The sequence below is a fragment of the Ruditapes philippinarum genome, unplaced genomic scaffold, assembly GCF_026571515.1.
Source record: "Ruditapes philippinarum isolate M1 unplaced genomic scaffold, ASM2657151v2 ctg2483_1_1_1_1, whole genome shotgun sequence".
NCBI classification, from domain to species: domain Eukaryota; kingdom Metazoa; phylum Mollusca; class Bivalvia; order Venerida; family Veneridae; genus Ruditapes; species Ruditapes philippinarum.
This window is the reverse complement of record NW_026865080.1, coordinates 568-18,256: the sequence shown is the minus strand read 5'-3', so window position 1 is coordinate 18,256 and position 17,689 is coordinate 568. Positions and strand designations below refer to the sequence as shown.

The following is a 17,689-nucleotide window of genomic DNA, read 5'->3' as shown; positions in this document are numbered from 1 at the left end:
AAATTTCAGTGAATATGAGGGTTATTATCTTTAATTGTGGACATATTGCGGAATCTTTGGTCGGTCGACGTATAAAATAAGATCATTTTAATGTGTCCGGCATGCCATTCTTCTAGGGAAAAATCGCATCTTGAGCATGAATACTCGATTTTAAAGTAGTTCTAGCTAGTGGTCATTTCTTATCATTTGATTCTATGGGAAAATTAATACAGTAGTCTGACCTTGAAAAACTGTTATCCTATTGAACAAAAATACGATTAAGTTTATTTTATAGATGATCAGTTGATCATTATAAGTACTGATTAATGCTAGAAGGTTTCTTACAACATGTTCATCCCCTTATGGAAAAGATTCGTGACTGTTATATAACTGACATTATTGAATTAGTTTTTGATTTTACCATAATTATAAAGTATTTTACAAGGGATATTTAAATATAACAAGTAAATTCACTGATATCCGATGCATTTTATACCTTCATAGTCTATACGGAATAAATTGTGTTAATCAAAGACGCGGGATGTTATAAAGTATTTGTTTCGATTAAGGTGCCCTCACACATAAACCACGACCTTACTGCGAACTGAAAACTAGTAAAATAGCATTTTTCTTTCGAAGATCGTTGGTTTTCTTTCAAATTTCTCTCGCAGACGGTCCGGGGCTCTGCAGTCTTGTGTTCAGTACGTTTTCTCTATGTCCTCAATACGACCCTTCTACGTCCATGGCGGTATTGCGTCCCCAAGGCGACCCCACGGCGATCATCGGCGACCCAGCTGCGACTGTGCTATGTTCTCTGCGTCCTTACGGCGACTCTACGACGACTATTGCGTTTGTCCGGCGACTGTCCTGCGACTGTACGACGACCCTACTACGTTCTTGCTGCGTCTATAAAAACAATACTTTTTACCAGTAAATTTCATTCTGAGTCTGACCTTACGGCGTCCTTAGTACGAGTGTACAACGTCTATTGCGTTCTTATTGCGTCCTACCTACGATGCTGCTGCGACTATGGCGACTCCACTGCGATCCCACGGCGACCTAACCAGGAGTCAGCAAGAACGAAGAGTTTCTGCGACTGTTTTGTGCATGTTCAAAATAGTCGCCGACGGTCTGCGACCTTGTGCGTCCTTGGGTTCCTCGCTATGACCTCGCTGCGTCCCTGCTGCGTCCATGGCGACTGTGCTGCGTCCTGGGTCGTAGCAAGGGTGCAGTAAGGACGCATTAAGGTCGCGAGGTATGTGTGAGGGCAGTTTAAAGGCCCAATTTTTTATTTCTCAAAACCGTTTTATTTTTCATATCTTGTTTCAGTTTCCAAAACAATACATATTTGCCACCTAGGTGAATCATCCTTTTCTAATTTTGCTCTGTTGGCAATTGGTATTATCAAAATGAAATAATATTTGGTATGAAAGTCAAAATACTATACTTTGTTTATATTTTAAATTCCTACCTTTATGATACATTTACTGCATTTAAAGCTAGAGCCTTAGTTGTTTTACATTAAACATGCTCTAAATCCATTATTAAAATATTACTAAACAATTGTTTGACATTTGTAAAGATTCCTAGTATTTTGTATTGTTTTTGGGTTTCTTTTTTTTATCAGTAGATCGTCCATCAAATACAGGTGTATAACCTTTCGTAATACATATACTGAGATAACGGAATGTTGTTGCTTTTTGCCTATGGTACAAAATCAAAACATAATGGCAACAATATACAGTTTAATCATTCAATCAAATATCTATTTCATCTATAAAGACGGATTTTTATAACGTGCCAATTGGTTGGTTCAAAAATCATAAGTTACCTTAGTAACAATAAAAAAAGCTGTACGACGTGGTATGGTCTTTCTGATCTCTTCCCCTCGTAGAGAAGGCATACCGGTGTATGCACGTCGTATAGAAGACATAGCGGTGCATGCACGTCGTAGAGAAGGCACAGCGGTGCGCTCACGTCGTAGAGAAGGCACAGAGGTGCGTGCACGTCGAAGAGAAGGCATAGCGGTGCATGCACGACGTAGAGAAGGCATAGCGGTGCATGCACGTCGTAGAGAAGGCACAGCGGTGCGTGCTCGTCGAAGAGAAGGCACAGCGGTGCGTGCACGTCGTAGAGAAGGCACAGCGGTGCGTGCACGTCGTCGAGAAGGCACAGCGGTGCGTGCACGTCGTAGAGAAGGCACAGAGGTGCGTGTACGTCGTAGAGAAGGCACAGCCGTGCGTGTACGTCGCGGAGAAGGCACAGCGGTGCGTGTACGTCGTAGAGAAGGCACAGAGGTGCGTGCACGTGGTAGAGAAGGCATAGCGGGGCGTGCACGGCATAGAGAAGGTACAGCGGTGCGTGTACGTCGTAGAGAAGGCATAGCGGTGCATGCACGACGTAGAGAAGGCATAGCGTTGCATGCACGTCGTAGAGAAGGCACAGCGGTACGTGCTCGTCGTAGAGAAGGCACAGCGGTGCGTTTACGTCGTAGAGAAGGCACAGCGGTGCGTGCACGTCGTCGAGAAGGCACAGAGGTGCGTGCACGTCGTCGAGAAGGCACAGCGGTGCGTGCACGTCGTAGAGAAAGCACAGAGGTGCGTGCACGTCGTAGAGAAGGCACAGCGGTGCATGTACGTCGCAGAGAAGGCACAGCGGTGCGTGTACGTCGTAGTGAAGGCACAGAGGTGCGTGCACGTGGCAGAGAAGGCACAGCGGTGCGTGTACGTCGTAGTGAAGGCACAGAGGTGCGTGCACGTGGTAGAGATGGCACAGCGGTGCATGCACGTCGTACAGAAGGTATAGCGGTGCGTGCACGTCGTAGTGAAGGCATAGCGGTGCGTGCACGTCGTAGAGAAGGCAGAGCGGTGCGTGCACGTCGTATAGAAGGCACAGCGGTGCGTGTACTTCGTAGGGAAGGCACAGTGGTGCGTGCACGTCGTAAAGAAGGCACAGCGGTGCGTGCACGTCGTAGAGAAGGCACAGCGGTGCGTGCACGTCGTAGGGAAGGCACAGCGGTGCGCGCACGTCGTAGGGAAGGCACACGGCATCGGCAGAAAATTTGGAGCGTGGCTAATTTATCACCAAGGACACGTGGCCTGGTTAAGATCCGGAGCTCTTTTTTGTAAGATATAGGGTAGGTCCTGGAGTGCAATCTACCCTGCTTCGATGCTGGAGCTTCTAACGACACCAACGACTCAGCTGCCGATGTCCTGACTAAAGTCAAGTGAAGTGACCAGACAAAGTAGGCAGGGCGGCGCGGAAAGTCGGCTTGAAAGGCAGCCCGTGACCTGGCATAAGAGCCCTTTTCCTGGATACCTCATTCTTTTCATATTGTCTCAGGTTACAGCACGTTTTGGTTCTTATTGACCACCGTACAGTGAGTGACCTACTTTTCGCTTGACATTTTATTTCATCGTTGGCTAATATTCCCTGGAAATTGCATGGAGGTAAATTATCATCACGTGTCCTACGTCAGCTATCGACGGCGAGCATAAACTACCGTACTTGTAATGTCTTAGTCTTTTACGGATTAAAACGTCGACTTTTTTAATTTTTTTTTAATTCTAAGCTGATCCAGCTTTACTCAGTAATACCTACACCCTCCCTCCTAATACATATTGATGTCATTTGCTTCTGAAAGTTAATCGTACTTTTCAGGAGCTTTTCGTCATGGCTGGAAACAGAAAATTTGACTGTAGGTTATAATCAATAAAAAAGGTTAAAACTTTATCATTCGCTTCGTAAGTAAACTAAAGACAATTACTTTGTTGACTATCAGCATTCCGTCAACGGTGCTGACGTTAAAATGACATATAGTGATTTTATCTGCATTGATTTAGAACATAAAGTTTTAACTTTATCTGTTTTGAAGCAATAGTGATTTACGTTTTCTTTACTTTAACACTTACATAAGATTATTTAACTTGCGTAAGGCATATTCTATAAGTTTCATAAAATTATGTCAGATGTGGGAGCATATATGAAACATATACTTAAATTCGTATCGATATTTCTTTTTCACCAGCTATTGACAAAATTTCGCCAACCCTTTGATAAACCATGAAAACTAATTTTGTCTACTTGGTTTTGTGTTGGAATAAATGCTCTTACAAACATATTCTCATATATTCACATATATAATTAATTGACAAAAGCTATTGGCACTCTAACACGAATGAGAGTCGGTACAATCCTTATGAAACATATAGAATACCTTAAGTATATATGAAGCGGCCTAGTTGTTAAGGTATCTGCCTCTCAACCAAGGGATCATTGGTTCGAGCCGTAATCGGGTCAATACCATGTTTCTTTATATGACACCAGTACTGGTTGGTTTCAGGAAGCGGACTCGAAAGTGATTAATATAAATTGCAAGAACTTGTTTCGCTAAATTGAGCTTTAATAAAATATTTTGAACCAAATATATAATATATATATTATATCAACAAACATTAAAAAACTTTGAACAGTTGTACATAAAAAAGCACAAACAACTTAAAAATAATTATGTGCTGCTGTGGCGGACGTAATGTTTAGAAGATAATCAAGATAATCGATAATTTGGAAAATATTTTATACTTTTCCTTTATTCATTCTTTTATTACGCCGCTGATTTTCCGTTTCTTATGACAAAAATATATATTTATATCGAGCAGGCGTAGTATGCGAAACAAATTAACCAATCAGTCGGTATGTAGTTTTTAATTACTAAATCATTCATCATAAATATATACATTTACGCTTCTTACAAACGGTTATACATTACAAAACTGATAAATGTGTATATATGATAAAAGCTAAATAATAGATATTACAAACATTATAATTATTATAAAAAGAATATTTGCATAAAATCAACGACAACAACAAAGATAAATATTGTAGATATAGTTTTGTTGATTACGTTCACGTACATACAAGATTCAACACTAAATAGTATTGGAATTAATCACCGGATGAATTAATTATCCCAGAGAACGATGAAAAAACGTAACAGGAGTGTGATATCTTGTTTACTCCTCATTTGTTAAGCACACTTTTATCCAAAATCTATCACTACGGCAACATATATATCAAACGTATCCTCTCATACAGTGTTCAAGCCCATGTCTCAAATGTTTCTTTTTCGTAAAACTTTTTTTTTGTTATGGAATATTGCACTTCATTTTTTAGGGTAATTTCAGGACGTCATAAATAACATCGTATCGATGACGTAATATACGATAAACTGATCGTCAGTAAAAGACCTATTATGCTCCAACTTGGTTTGTTACTGTTTGAAACCTTGTCTTTGTCACCAGAGTCGTATTTATCTGAAAATAAACAGATACACGTTTTGAACAAAGGTGTGATATATGATTACAGAGAATTTTTAAATAACATCACCTTATAATGTCGAGTCCAGATAATTTTATTTATTATAACTTAATACGTTTCGTATAGATCAAATAATGCAGTGACTTGACTTAAATTGCGTTTTTATCAAGTTTATTCACTAAAATATTTATAATAATACTGTAGTACTTTAAATAGCGTTCCAATATGAACGATTTTTCTTCAGAGTAAATATTTTACCGATTTTCACTAAAGCTTGTGGAAAGTCCAAAAGGAATATGTGTACATTATCTTTTTTACCCGTATGAAAAACTTCAAGTCAATGTTATGAGAGCACCACATTAAGAAATAAAAGTGTCCTGATACAATGACATTTTGTTTTTAGAAACAACTATATATGCATATTAAAGCACAAAATTCCCAAACGTCAAAGGAAGAGTATGTAAATGCTGCAAAGATATTTATATATTTATTGTATATCCGATCGAAGACGATCTAGATGGACTTTAAAAAGCACAGACATCTAATATGCGTCCATTTTACACAGACCTTTGAGTTCATAGTCCTTTGTCTTCAATATGTGACATGATTACTTTGTTATTTCAGTCATTTTAGACATAGACTTGGATAAATAAGTAATGCTACATATTGAAATTATATAAATATCACATCAGACAAAGGGGTGTAATTGACGTAACCGACAGAACAGAATGAATAACACCCGGTACCCGGTATGCAGGATCGTGATGTACCATGGGACATTATGGATTGTTACCCTCTGATTATCACATAAGGCTATTTATCACATACCCGTGCCGATTTTTTGACTCCGTAAACATGGCATTGCACGGCCGTGCATATATTATATTTGTTGTGACGTCATTTACGTTATACAAATACTGTGTACAGACGAGCTAAATGTTAGCGTTACTCTATAGGCGCGTCAATAAAATTCTGATTCTTTTGCACTTTAAACAGCTTTTTTGGGGGTTATGTGATAAATAGAATATTATATTTGTGTAGGTTCATTACTGAATTTATTGAACTCGTTGATTTAAATAATACCTTGCTCGCCAGAGGCTCGCATAATATAATTTTATTCAACTCGTTCAATAAATTCTGTATTGAATCTTCACTCATTCAATATCCCATATAAAGAAAATAAAGCACACTAAGTATATTTTAACGAACTGTAAAAAATGTGAAAACAAAAGTGAAATAACCTTTAATTTTAAAAGATAATTTCCTACCTTCAATGCAAGTTGGAACGCTGGCAGACCAACTTCCGGTTGACACACACTTAATCATATCAGTACCTTTTATCATAAAGCCTTCCTCACATTGGAATGTTACGTTATTTCCAAATGTAAGACCACTTACATTCATTGTACCATTTGTTGGCGCTTCAACCTCCCCACATTCTGTATAGAAACCAATTGAAACCAAAATATAACCAAATATTGATGGTCATTTTTTCAAAGTGCATACAAGTAATTATAGCCATGAGACATTTACACCAAAGTGCAATTCAAGTATTTATAATAAAAAGGTACATAAAAGTTCATATATATACATGTACATGTAAATAGTCTTGGGGGAACATTAAAGGGACTCCATTGAGATCGAAAACCTCAACAACAAAACAATCGAATTTCTTACCTACATCAGCTGGGGGCATTTAATATAGAAAGGTATGCAAAGGATAATCAAAATAAATACTAAGAAATAAAATGAAAATGGTATTTCTTGCTATCCTTAGCACAAACTGCAACGCATTTCAATTTTGGGCCATTTTCACAATTAAAATAATTATTCTGAAAAACAATCGGAGAGCCAATGGTCTGAAATTTCGCACACAAGCTATTGGTCAAGACCTACATCAAATGGAATTAATCTCATAAAATAATGTCCAGTCCAATGATGTCAAAAATCCTCAGTAGAGTCCCTTTAATAACGATTCGAAGTCAGGACTGGACACAGATATTTCGATACTGCCAGGTGAACCTCATTTGTTATGAAGTGTTCCTATACATGTATTTAAAAGTGAAAACCGATATATTCGTAAATAGAAAAATAATATTTTCTTTAAAAACCAACAAAGAAATTTCCGAATATATTTCCAAAGATATTTTCAAAGCTTTCTCAACAGTTAACGATATATCTATGTAAAACAAATTATATTAATAACAGAGAGGAGAAAGAAGGTGTCACAGTGGTCCATTGCAATTTGAATATTATGGAATGAATTTAGAGCTAACGTCTGGTTGCGATTGATATGTTGTATATTTTTTTCAAATGAGAAGTAATCGGCAAAATGCATTAAAGATCCTGTATCTTGTAATTTTTTTTCAAATGAGAAGTAATCGGCAAAATGTATTAAAGATCCTGTATCTTGTTTTTTTTTTCAAATGAGAAGTAATCGGCAAAATGTATTAAAGATCCTGTACGTTTTAATTAAGGACGTAACATACAGTTAAGTGAAGTTTTATATATGTATATAATCATTCTTTACAAATAATGCTTTTCGAAACTTACAATATTGATAAACCATCATATGAGCATAAGATTTATGATATAAAATCATAAAAAAATGCGTTACAGGGTCTTTAAAACATATTTCACAGCAGATAAAACAAACAACACACCAACTGGCTTGCACCAGACAAAAACCTCCCAATGCGCAGTATTATCACAGACTGGTTGGCTGCTATAGGAGGCCCTGTACCCGTCATAACACTCCAATGTTGCAAAGGCGCCAATTTCTGTTCCATTTACTGTAGTATTTAAATAGCCATTCGTTTGTTCCGGTGGTTCGCCACAATCTTAAACAAAGAGGATATATTGTACAAACAACTTCAGTCAAAAACGCGTTGCCGTAGCAGCGGTGTGTCTTTGTGACTAGATGTAAAAAGTCGAGATATAAATGTTCGTGTACATAACAAGTAATACACATATGATTGTTTTAGCTCGATTTTTTTAACGTAGAGGTATTGTTATAGCCCTGTCGGCGTTGCCGTTGCCGTAACCGTTGCCATCCGCAAACTTGTACCTGGATCATAACTTTTTTAAGTTCTTGGTGTCTTGTCTTCATACTTGGCCACAACAACTCTTGGGACAATACCTATTACTAGTAATAGACCACACCAACCTTGACCTTATCCAAAAATGACCTTGAACTTCAAGGTCAATTGTCCAATTTTGCTTGTTCTTGCTACTATTGGCTATAACTTTGTTATTTTTGAACGGATTGTCTTCAAACTGGAACATAATAATTTTCAAGGATATCTTTTTAAATAAACTAGACAGACATTGACCTTCATTCATAAATGACCTTGACTTTTAAGGTCAAATTATTGAAATTTTCATTTTTTTACCTTCCCTACCATACCTTACCTCCCGGAATACTATCTTATACTATCTCAAAATATCATTTTAAAGGTTTGTTTTCACTAACCTCCATTTATCCAGCTGTGAAGGATTCCAATGCCATTATGGGCTGCATCGGTATAAGTTCCTCCCCCATATGTGTCAGGTATACATAACAAAGCCCCTTAAAATAAATCAAATTCAGAAAGTAATGCCTTGAATTTCATTCAAATTTCTGATCTGTTAAATGTCGCCGTCTTCATATTGTTTAAAACAGATTGGTCAAATAAAGTCCATAGAATTTTTGCTTTAATTTAGATAAGATCATAACGAAGCATTATGCACGGTGAAATTATGGAAATTAGCAGTTTTTAGTTTTCATTAAACCAAGGCATGTAGTATGCAATTGGTTATACAAAAAAAGTATTGAAAAGAAAAAAGGTCATAAAAACAACTAATACAATTAAGACAAGGTTAAATAAACAAAAAAGGAGATCAATTTATTCTCATTAACAGTGGAACAAACAGGAAAGAAACGGATAATAAGAAGTATTATCTAAATCTTAGTACAATGTTTTTAACAAAATAGAGATAATTTAAGTAAGTTAGTAGTATTGAAATATTTGGATGAATAAGAAACTGGATAGAAGAGATTTACGTCTGTTGTCATTAAAGTACGAGCATTCAAATAAGTAATGAAATTCATCACCAATAGCTTGATGTGGACATGTGGAACAGAATCTACGATTACAATCAATGGCCAAAGCAGGGTTGCATATTTACAGCAAAACCCGTGAAAATCCTTTCCGGACCTTGCTAAATGTTAAGGACTTTAAGAACAAAAAAACAAAAAAAAACAACAAAAAACAAAAAAAACACACTACTGAACATTGATTTTTTTCACCAAAATTGTGCGAAGAGAAATGAAGAAGTGACATTGTCTTTGTATTTAGTTGTATTAAGACATTTTAAACAAGCACCATAGCAAATAAAAAAATAACTTTCACGTGAAGAATTCTAGAATTCTACAACAAACATTGTAACAAACATGTAACACAATATGCAGCAATCAAGCGCAACTTAGCTTGAAACCAGGTATGCAGCATTGATTTTTTAGTATCGTGTTAGAATCGAAATAATATATCCAAAAAGCTTATTAAAATCACTGTTTGTCATTCGGATGCGACTCATTATATAACTCTAATAGGCTCATAATATATAAATAATTCCTCGCACCCGACCTCCAAACAGTGATTTCATTAGCATAAAATCACAATAGTTTGGAGTGATTTTATTTAGTGATAAGCGATAAAATCACTGTACGGGATAAATTATTTCTTAAATAATTTTCATTACATAAAATTCATCGTTTATCTACCTTGATATTCATATGGATTACTGTATTGTACAGGCTTATTCAGGAGGAGTGTTATTTCGTTATTTCTAAAAATCCAAACTCTTTTTGAATAAGCAGCAGTAAAACCTCCAAACATGCATTCCGGCGCGTTTGTTTTGTTCTTTGTAGCACCGTATTTATCCGCCAGGAACGCTGACGAAGGGAACCGGAAATCTTTGTTCTGACTTGATGCATCGATTATCTGTGCCTGTTGGTATAAAAAAAATAAAATTAAAAATGTATGTACACTCATTATACAAAAATAACAAACTTATTTTGCTATTTATTATTATTATAATTATTATTATTATTATTATTATTATTATTATTATTATTATTATTATTATCATCATCATTATAATCTATTTATTTATTTATTTATCTATTTAAAAATAAATAAATAAATGAATAAAATTTATTGTCAAGAAACAAACAAAATCCCTACCAATCACAGACGGTCAGCATTGCTTATATACATGTATCTAAAATGCACAAAAAGTTATTTTTTGTTTCCCGAAATCATACTGCCGAAAAATTGATTGGAATCAGGTGTAATCATGTGTGTATACTTATCAAGAGTTAAGAAGTGACAAATATATTTCTTACCGTAGTCAAGGTAAGTCCGTCACCAAGATTATATTTCATTAAAAATTTAGTAGCAATCGAAAATCGATCCTCGTCTAGCGGGAACATATACGTGAAGAAAGGCGTAATCGTAGATAACCTCCATGCATATATCTCGAGTACAGCCACCGATACCATCATGTCGAATTTTGTGTTCTTTCTACCATCATATATTGCTGAAAATACCAAAAAAATCAATAAAATATTTAAAAACTCGCGAGTTTTCGCAATAAAGTAGGTTTCGGAATACCAGTATCTTTTGTTTATCTTTCAAAGTTAAATTTTGAATATTTATTTACATTAAATGTAAACTTTGTGATTTATTAATAGTAACTTGCAATTACAAGTACACTGTTCCGTGTAAGAACACGCTCAATTAAACCGTCTGTAACATTTTCAATTGTGCTGTTCTTTAGGGACTCCGTTTTTTCTTCTCTGCTTTATCGTTATATCGTTCAATATGAAGTAAATATCAAAATATCATAGTCATTAGATTGAACAGTTAAGAGAAGATCGTTGCTGAAGGAAATGTCTAATGATTAATCAAGGCTTTATTTGGATTGTTATACACCTTTTTTTACCCGCGAATACTTAATTTTGTCTTGATTTTAAGCAGGGTTAGCATTTAACAATATTTATTTCTTTATCAATATTTATAGACAATATTACAATATATAAATTGCATTCAGGATTGAGTAGAAAGCTTAAAGCTTATATGAAATTCTCTCCTGTAAAAACATATTAACAATTTATTAATTAAGCAGGATTTGAACCCTGATATTGCTTTAACATTGTAACACTCGAGGTTGGCCAAAATCATTTTTCATGTCTTAGCGACATATAAGTAAACCTAAACAGTGCTGGTGCGCCGTAAAACCAAACAAAAACAAAGTTTCATATGTATACGTATTGAGTAATTCTTTATGCATTTAGCTGTAATAACCGGTTTGAACACATAAACTGAACGCTGTACCTTAAGGCAAACGATACGCCTAAAGGCACGTATCATATATTAAAGCGTCAGTGGCAGATCACCAAAATTAAAATCACAACATATTTTATTACCTCCAATTGTAGAAGAGTCGACCCATACCCGGATCTTGGAGTCACTGTATCCATAAACCAGGCACGAGTTTGTCTCGTTTTCGTTGCTTCTGAATACATTAAGTGCTGATCCTTTAAAGGGAACAAAATTATGTAGGTTTATTACTTATGAGCTTAAAATACACTGTAAAAACATTAGTGATATTATGCTCATTTTTTTTCATTGTCGAGCTCATTTGAATATACTACATATTTCTAAAGACTGTTTAATATTATTGTGATTGACCAGCAGTTAATATTGTAAAATGTTTTGATCTGCCTAAAATATAAAAAGACTGACCCAATTTTTTTTATGAACTGAATTTTACATGTAAATTCTGATAGATATTTACAGAAAAAACCTAGGGCCATGTGAGTTATTTATCTTTGTGTAGTAAATTATAGTATTATAATGAGTTATGGCAAAATGTAAACTTAATTTGACTTTCCCCTGTTCACTCCCTATATTTCCTTGGATGGACAAAATGTCACTTTAAATTAAGTAAAAGATTGTGGGTATAACAAAATATTGCAGACAGTTTTATGAATTTATCGTGTCTTCATCCGACGAATGGCAAGGTTTCATTTAAAACAACATACCTACTCCATCTGCGTAGAAAGTTGTACCATTATACTCCATTTTAGCTCGAACAACAACAATACCGGGATATTCTCCTAGACCATGATCTAGTTCATAAAACGAGTCGCTCGCTGAAATTGAGATGCACATTTTCAATATATTAAATAAAAACAAAAACCGCAAACTTAACACATATTATTATTTCCACAGACTGAATATAATTTTATGCTTTAGGGGACAGTGCAAAAGATAAACTCATTTATTGATCTACAGAATGAACCACCATTTTGAGATAAGCATGCTTTCACATAATTTCAATTACTGCAAAATCATAATTATTCGTCAAGAACTAATATTCATCGATCCGACGAAATTCCACCACTGTTTTACCAATGCATAAACAACCATTAATTTTGCTAATGGAAGTAATATTAGTGAAAATAATTGAGGAATAAACAGAAGATTATTGTAACCCATATCAATTCATATCAGCCTAATATTGAAATATGACTGAATTAAGTAACGGGTTATTTTATGTAAATTATGCTAAAACTCGGCCGTTCAACTGATAAATATATGCAGATGTGTATAATAGTGGAACTTTATTATTCAAGCTCAATTTTTAGATTTTTTTACAATGTTTTAAGTAAATAAGCTAGTATTTTAAGGAAATTACCTTTAGAAGTATTAGCCCTCAGTTCTGTCGTATTGTCCGATACGTCTGAATTCGGAAGTGACTCAGATTTCCATGCCTGAACTCTTACATATCCGTGTTTACTCCAGTATGTCGTATAGCCATACCAGTTGTTATTACCTTCGTTAAAGTGAATTAAAACAATTAAATGGTTGTTCTTTTCAAATAACAGCATGATAAATTAAACACTCTAAATCTGCAAACGATTATGTCATTTCAATTTCGCATTAATTACTATTCTTTTTAATTTCTTTGTCTCACCATTCTATAATTGAAAAATATAATGAGACCAAAACGTAGCACACAAAAAGTATCACCGGAAAAGAACCCGGTAGATCACCGTATAAATACTAAAAAGGCACGTCCACAAAAAAAAGAAATTAGAAATAAGCGGAAAATGCCAGATTGGACGAAACAGGGAGGGAGCAAACTAACTAAAGGTAGTTAAACAAACCGGTTTTAAACAATTTTAAGAAACTTACTTATTGAAACAAGACCGTCCATATCGCTCCAACCTCCTGATTTTAGGGTCGAAACATTTACAAAATTTTCATCATAGATATATACAACTGTGCTTTCACGGTCGAGATTTTGCGAAGATATTCCGGGAGGAAACCCTTGAAAAAATAAATGACATTACAAAAGTCAATGATCATGAAAAGCATGCATCGACAATTCTATTTTCAAAGCATGTCATTGAAAGAGTATTTTCTTAGTGTCAATGAACGACAGGTTATGCTTCGATAGAATGTGTTCATCAAAGCAAGAGTAGAAAAAAAACTCAGATATTTGAAATTGACAATTAAGCACCTTGTCCATGTATCCCCCCCACACACACACACACAAAATCGCAAAAAATGTTTTGATTTACATATATAACATTATTATATAAATATAAAAATACGATTTAATGTAAGAAAACCTCAATGTTTGTTTCCTTGTGATCATAGTGCGTCATTTGTCACACTAACATGAATAAAAACAAATATTAAGATGTCCCCTAATGAAATATGTGTGTGGTACTTAAGAAGGTTTACTCGTATTAGCGATCATTTAACGCATTCAACAACTGCTTTGGTTACCAACGGTTAATATGCTTTTGTGTAAGTAACTAAAGCTCCATGAATAACACAATGCTAAACGAATATTCACGCAAACTACTCCGTATAGCTTTATACACCTTAACTTGGAAGATTTCATTTAATTGAGTTTGTTTTCAAAATAATGATTTTCAGTTGTTTATGAATTCAAACATTACCATTTACTTTACATTCAATTATAACACATACGAAGTCATTACTTAACAGACACGAGTTGCTTACCTATAGCATGGAAAATGTAATTATTTACTTCAACTTGGACATCGACTATCACCGGTACTGCCCCCAGTCCATGTTCGAATTCGAGATACCATTTAGATCCGCCCTTTCGTATAAGTGTCCAGTCACTGTCATAATCGGCTTTGGGTAAATATATTCCTTTGGCTAAACAGAGAAAACAAACAAATGAGCCGCGTCACGACAAAACCAACATAATGGGTTTGCGACAAGCATGGATCCAGACCAGCCTGCGCATCCGCGCAGTCTGATCAGGATCCATGCTGTTCGCTATCAGTTTCTCTACTTGTTATAGGGTTTATAAGCGAACAGCATGGATCCTGATCAGACTGCGCTTATGCGCAGGCTGGTCTGGACCCATGCTGGTCGCAAACCCATTATGTTGGTTTTGTCGTTACGCGGCTCAAATATTGACGAGAGAAAAAACTGGCCATATTTAAAGCTATTTGAAAAGCATGACCTATTGTTGGATATCAAATAAAAATGTCCTTTTATAATTTACATTGAAATAGTAGAGAGAAATTTAATCCCAAAGAAAGTCCAAAACGGCAAAATTGAAATTGTTGCAGGCTCGGTTTGATTGAGCCGGTTTCGTGGACAGTTCTTGAAACTTCGAGCTACCATCCACGCCCGCAGCATTGGCTTAATAAACAGTATTCAACATTTTAACATGTAATGGTAAAATCTGGTATCTGGTATCCTTGTATGTTTTAAAGTATGCACTCTTTACAGATAATTTTCAGAAAATTTTGATACTTTCTGATACAAAGCAAAACAACACAAAACTGCTAATGATGGTAAAATCATAAAATACAAATACACATGACGACCGGATATAACAAAATGGGAATACGGATATCATGCATCACAAGCAAAGCAACAAAAATACATTTAAATAGTATTCTTAGGCTCTACCTGCCCATGAGAGATCATGATCACGCGAACATTTCTCACGCCCCCGTACCGGCTTTAGCGGGATTTAATCGTTGTATGGCAAGTTTCACAAATGTTGTTTACCATTAAACAATGAAATAACTACCTTTGCACCTCCCATTTTCATTCTTGTAACCATCGTTACACGTGCATCTATATCTTTGTCTATCTGGCGTCATAATACAAGTCGCGTGTTGATCCCGGCATCTATCCACGGCAGGGTTGCAATCTGAGTCTACTGCCTTTTCTTAAATATAATCATAACTATTCTCTTTATTTCTCAAACATAAGCAAGAACATATTCAGCCGTGTCTAGAACATTGTAAGCATTTTGTTTAAAGGTATTTCAGTAAAAATGGTGCAATGATTTCTACAGAATTCAACATTTTATACGCAACGGAATGAAATGAATACAGATAGAAAAAAATCTGCAGTTGCGTTTATACCGAACCTCAATTCAATCAAAAGAGTCATGTGGTCCTCAAGTTCAAAATGTGCCCTTAACGAGAAAACAAAGGGCTGAACTAAAAAAGTGGAATTTTGAAGAGGGATCAGAGGTTACAAAGTCTTTATTTAACAGACAAAAAACATTTCATCTGATGTAGGTTTTGACCAACAACTTATGTGTTATATTCCAGACCATTTTTTCACTTTTCCAGATTAGTTCTGTGTTTGAAAAATGACCTAAAATTGAAAAGCGTTGCAACATTTTGCTCTCAAATTGGACCAAGAACAGCCCTAAAGTACGATATAAAATTATTCCTGAGTAATACATCTTTTGCTTATCTTTTTACCCCAGGTTATCTATATATGAAACTCAAATGTTATATATTTAGGCGTTCGGACCTCAGTGGAGTTCCTTTATATAGCTACGCTAAAAAGAATAAAAGAAAACATGGGATATAATAATTTTGTAGACGTTTTTGAAGAATGTTAATCATCATATTTTTAATCATTATCCTTTTGGTATGCCAGCTCGGAATGTTCTCCAGTATCAAATTTATGAAAACTAATATTATACGTTCATAATCAATAAAGCGTATGCTTCTCTTTGGCTTTTATATCATACCCTCGTCCACACGTTACTATGCGTGCGATCCCGGTGACGTTCCGTTATATGACGTATTGGCAAATCCATTCGGAATGACGGGCTCTGGGCAGCCAGCGTTCTCTGTTAGATATAAACATATTAGCTTTGACTTGATAATTATAACAGACTCAAGGGGTTTAGCCAGTTTTTATCTGTTTCCTTGATTAACCGTCATATAAGGAAACGTGGCCGTGGCCCAATCAGGGCTCTTGAGTTAAGAACTACTAAACTCCACTTTGTTGTTGATATTTTATGTGTAAGAATTTTGTTTAAAATGCCTTCATTTTACCGATATATTATTGGACATACTAATTAATAAATGTTTTTATAATAAAATAAATATTTAGATATATACAACGGTATATAGACAAACAAATATTCATAAGATCAAGTTAAAGTTGAAAATACCCCGTGAATTGTGTAAGACTTAGTCTTTACCATTATTCAGTCGGCGAGCAATTCACTTACAATTTTCTTATAAAAAGTTTACCTTCATATATCCAACTTAATATGTAAACGGATTCACTATGAGACACTTCTGTATTCTTTCCGTTGCCAAATGATTCTGCTATAAATATTGAAGAAAGATTCTCGGAAAACTTCGGCTGCCAGAAGTTAAATTTGTATCTCAATTCATACGCATAAGAGAGGCCACCGACTGATACGGGGCCGACAGTATTTACGGTTTCCGGTGACTCTGGATACCCAAGATACATTCCGGCCGGAAATCGAAAACCGGTATTAGGTTTCTCTGGTGTCTCGGCAAGTACCTGTAAATATTTTATTGTGATTTATAACTTAAATACTTTTAATTTGACAGACATTTTCAAAGACTAATATGTAAGATGGTAAAGCCTATGATCGGGGAAGTCAGATGGAAAGAAATTGTTCATTTTTTATTTTACATTTAAAAAGTGCCATCCGGTTTTTCATGCAACGCTTCCGTTTCCCAGCAGAAAAGATGCGATTGGTATTTTTTAGGAGTTAAAGACTAAATTTATACCAATATATATCAAGTAAAAGTCCACATAAATTAAGTACATTTAAAGATATAACAGTACAAGTACTTTATTTACACAGTAACTGTACAAAATGTCTACCTGCTGACAATTATTCGGATTTGGCTATTGAAAATCTAAACATTTAATAGGAGAATTGTTTGCGTTTGTCTTGTACTCAAGTATAAGACGATTTATGTATTTTGTAAGCCTGTAAATTTATCAGAACGCTAAATAATACTGAAAAAACGTCTGAATGAATGGATTGTCCT

General features: G+C 35.2%; 3 protein-coding genes across 3 annotated transcripts; 1 reads left to right on the top strand and 2 right to left on the bottom strand.

The window, feature by feature from the left end:
- Positions 1–1,844: 1,844 nt before the first annotated feature.
- Positions 1,845–3,107, top strand: LOC132727735 (ribosome-binding protein 1-like). Its single transcript, XM_060713303.1, has one exon. It carries the CDS (start codon positions 1,845–1,847, stop codon positions 3,105–3,107), a length of 1,263 nt encoding a protein of 420 aa, XP_060569286.1.
- Positions 3,108–4,782: 1,675 nt separating this feature from the next.
- Positions 4,783–15,617, bottom strand: LOC132727746 (uncharacterized). Its single transcript, XM_060713323.1, has 12 exons — positions 15,436–15,617; positions 14,382–14,543; positions 13,542–13,676; positions 13,042–13,179; positions 12,386–12,496; positions 11,768–11,878; positions 10,685–10,878; positions 10,061–10,286; positions 8,771–8,866; positions 7,962–8,138; positions 6,567–6,737; positions 4,783–5,294 (listed from the first exon to the last, which is right to left on the bottom strand). The coding sequence occupies exons 1-12, from the start codon at positions 15,506–15,508 to the stop codon at positions 5,170–5,172; spliced, it is 1,719 nt and encodes a 572-aa protein (XP_060569306.1). The 5' UTR covers positions 15,509–15,617; the 3' UTR covers positions 4,783–5,169.
- A 797-nt stretch (positions 15,618–16,414) lies between these two features.
- On the bottom strand, positions 16,415–17,213 carry LOC132727750 (uncharacterized). The gene is made up of 2 exons (XM_060713327.1): positions 16,910–17,213; positions 16,415–16,500 (listed from the first exon to the last, which is right to left on the bottom strand). The coding sequence occupies exons 1-2, from the start codon at positions 17,133–17,135 to the stop codon at positions 16,415–16,417; spliced, it is 312 nt and encodes a 103-aa protein (XP_060569310.1). The 5' UTR covers positions 17,136–17,213.
- Positions 17,214–17,689: the final 476 nt, after the last annotated feature.

Excerpts from the sequence above, each read along its gene's own strand:
- LOC132727735 (XM_060713303.1), top strand. The coding sequence starts at position 1,845 with ATGGTCTTTCTGATCTCTTCCCCTCGTAGAGAAGGCATACCGGTGTAT.
- LOC132727746 (XM_060713323.1), bottom strand. The coding sequence starts at position 15,508 with ATGACGCCAGATAGACAAAGATATAGATGCACGTGTAACGATGGTTAC. Across the intron at positions 12,497-13,041 it reads GAGGGCTAATACTTCTAAAG|CGAGCGACTCGTTTTATGAA; the intron begins GTAATTTCCTTA and ends TCTCAATTTCAG. Across the intron at positions 8,867-10,060 it reads TAATCCATATGAATATCAAG|GGGCTTTGTTATGTATACCT; the intron begins GTAGATAAACGA and ends ATTTATTTTAAG.
- LOC132727750 (XM_060713327.1), bottom strand. The coding sequence starts at position 17,135 with ATGTATCTTGGGTATCCAGAGTCACCGGAAACCGTAAATACTGTCGGC. Across the intron at positions 16,501-16,909 it reads ATTAAGTTGGATATATGAAG|AGAACGCTGGCTGCCCAGAG; the intron begins GTAAACTTTTTA and ends TATATCTAACAG.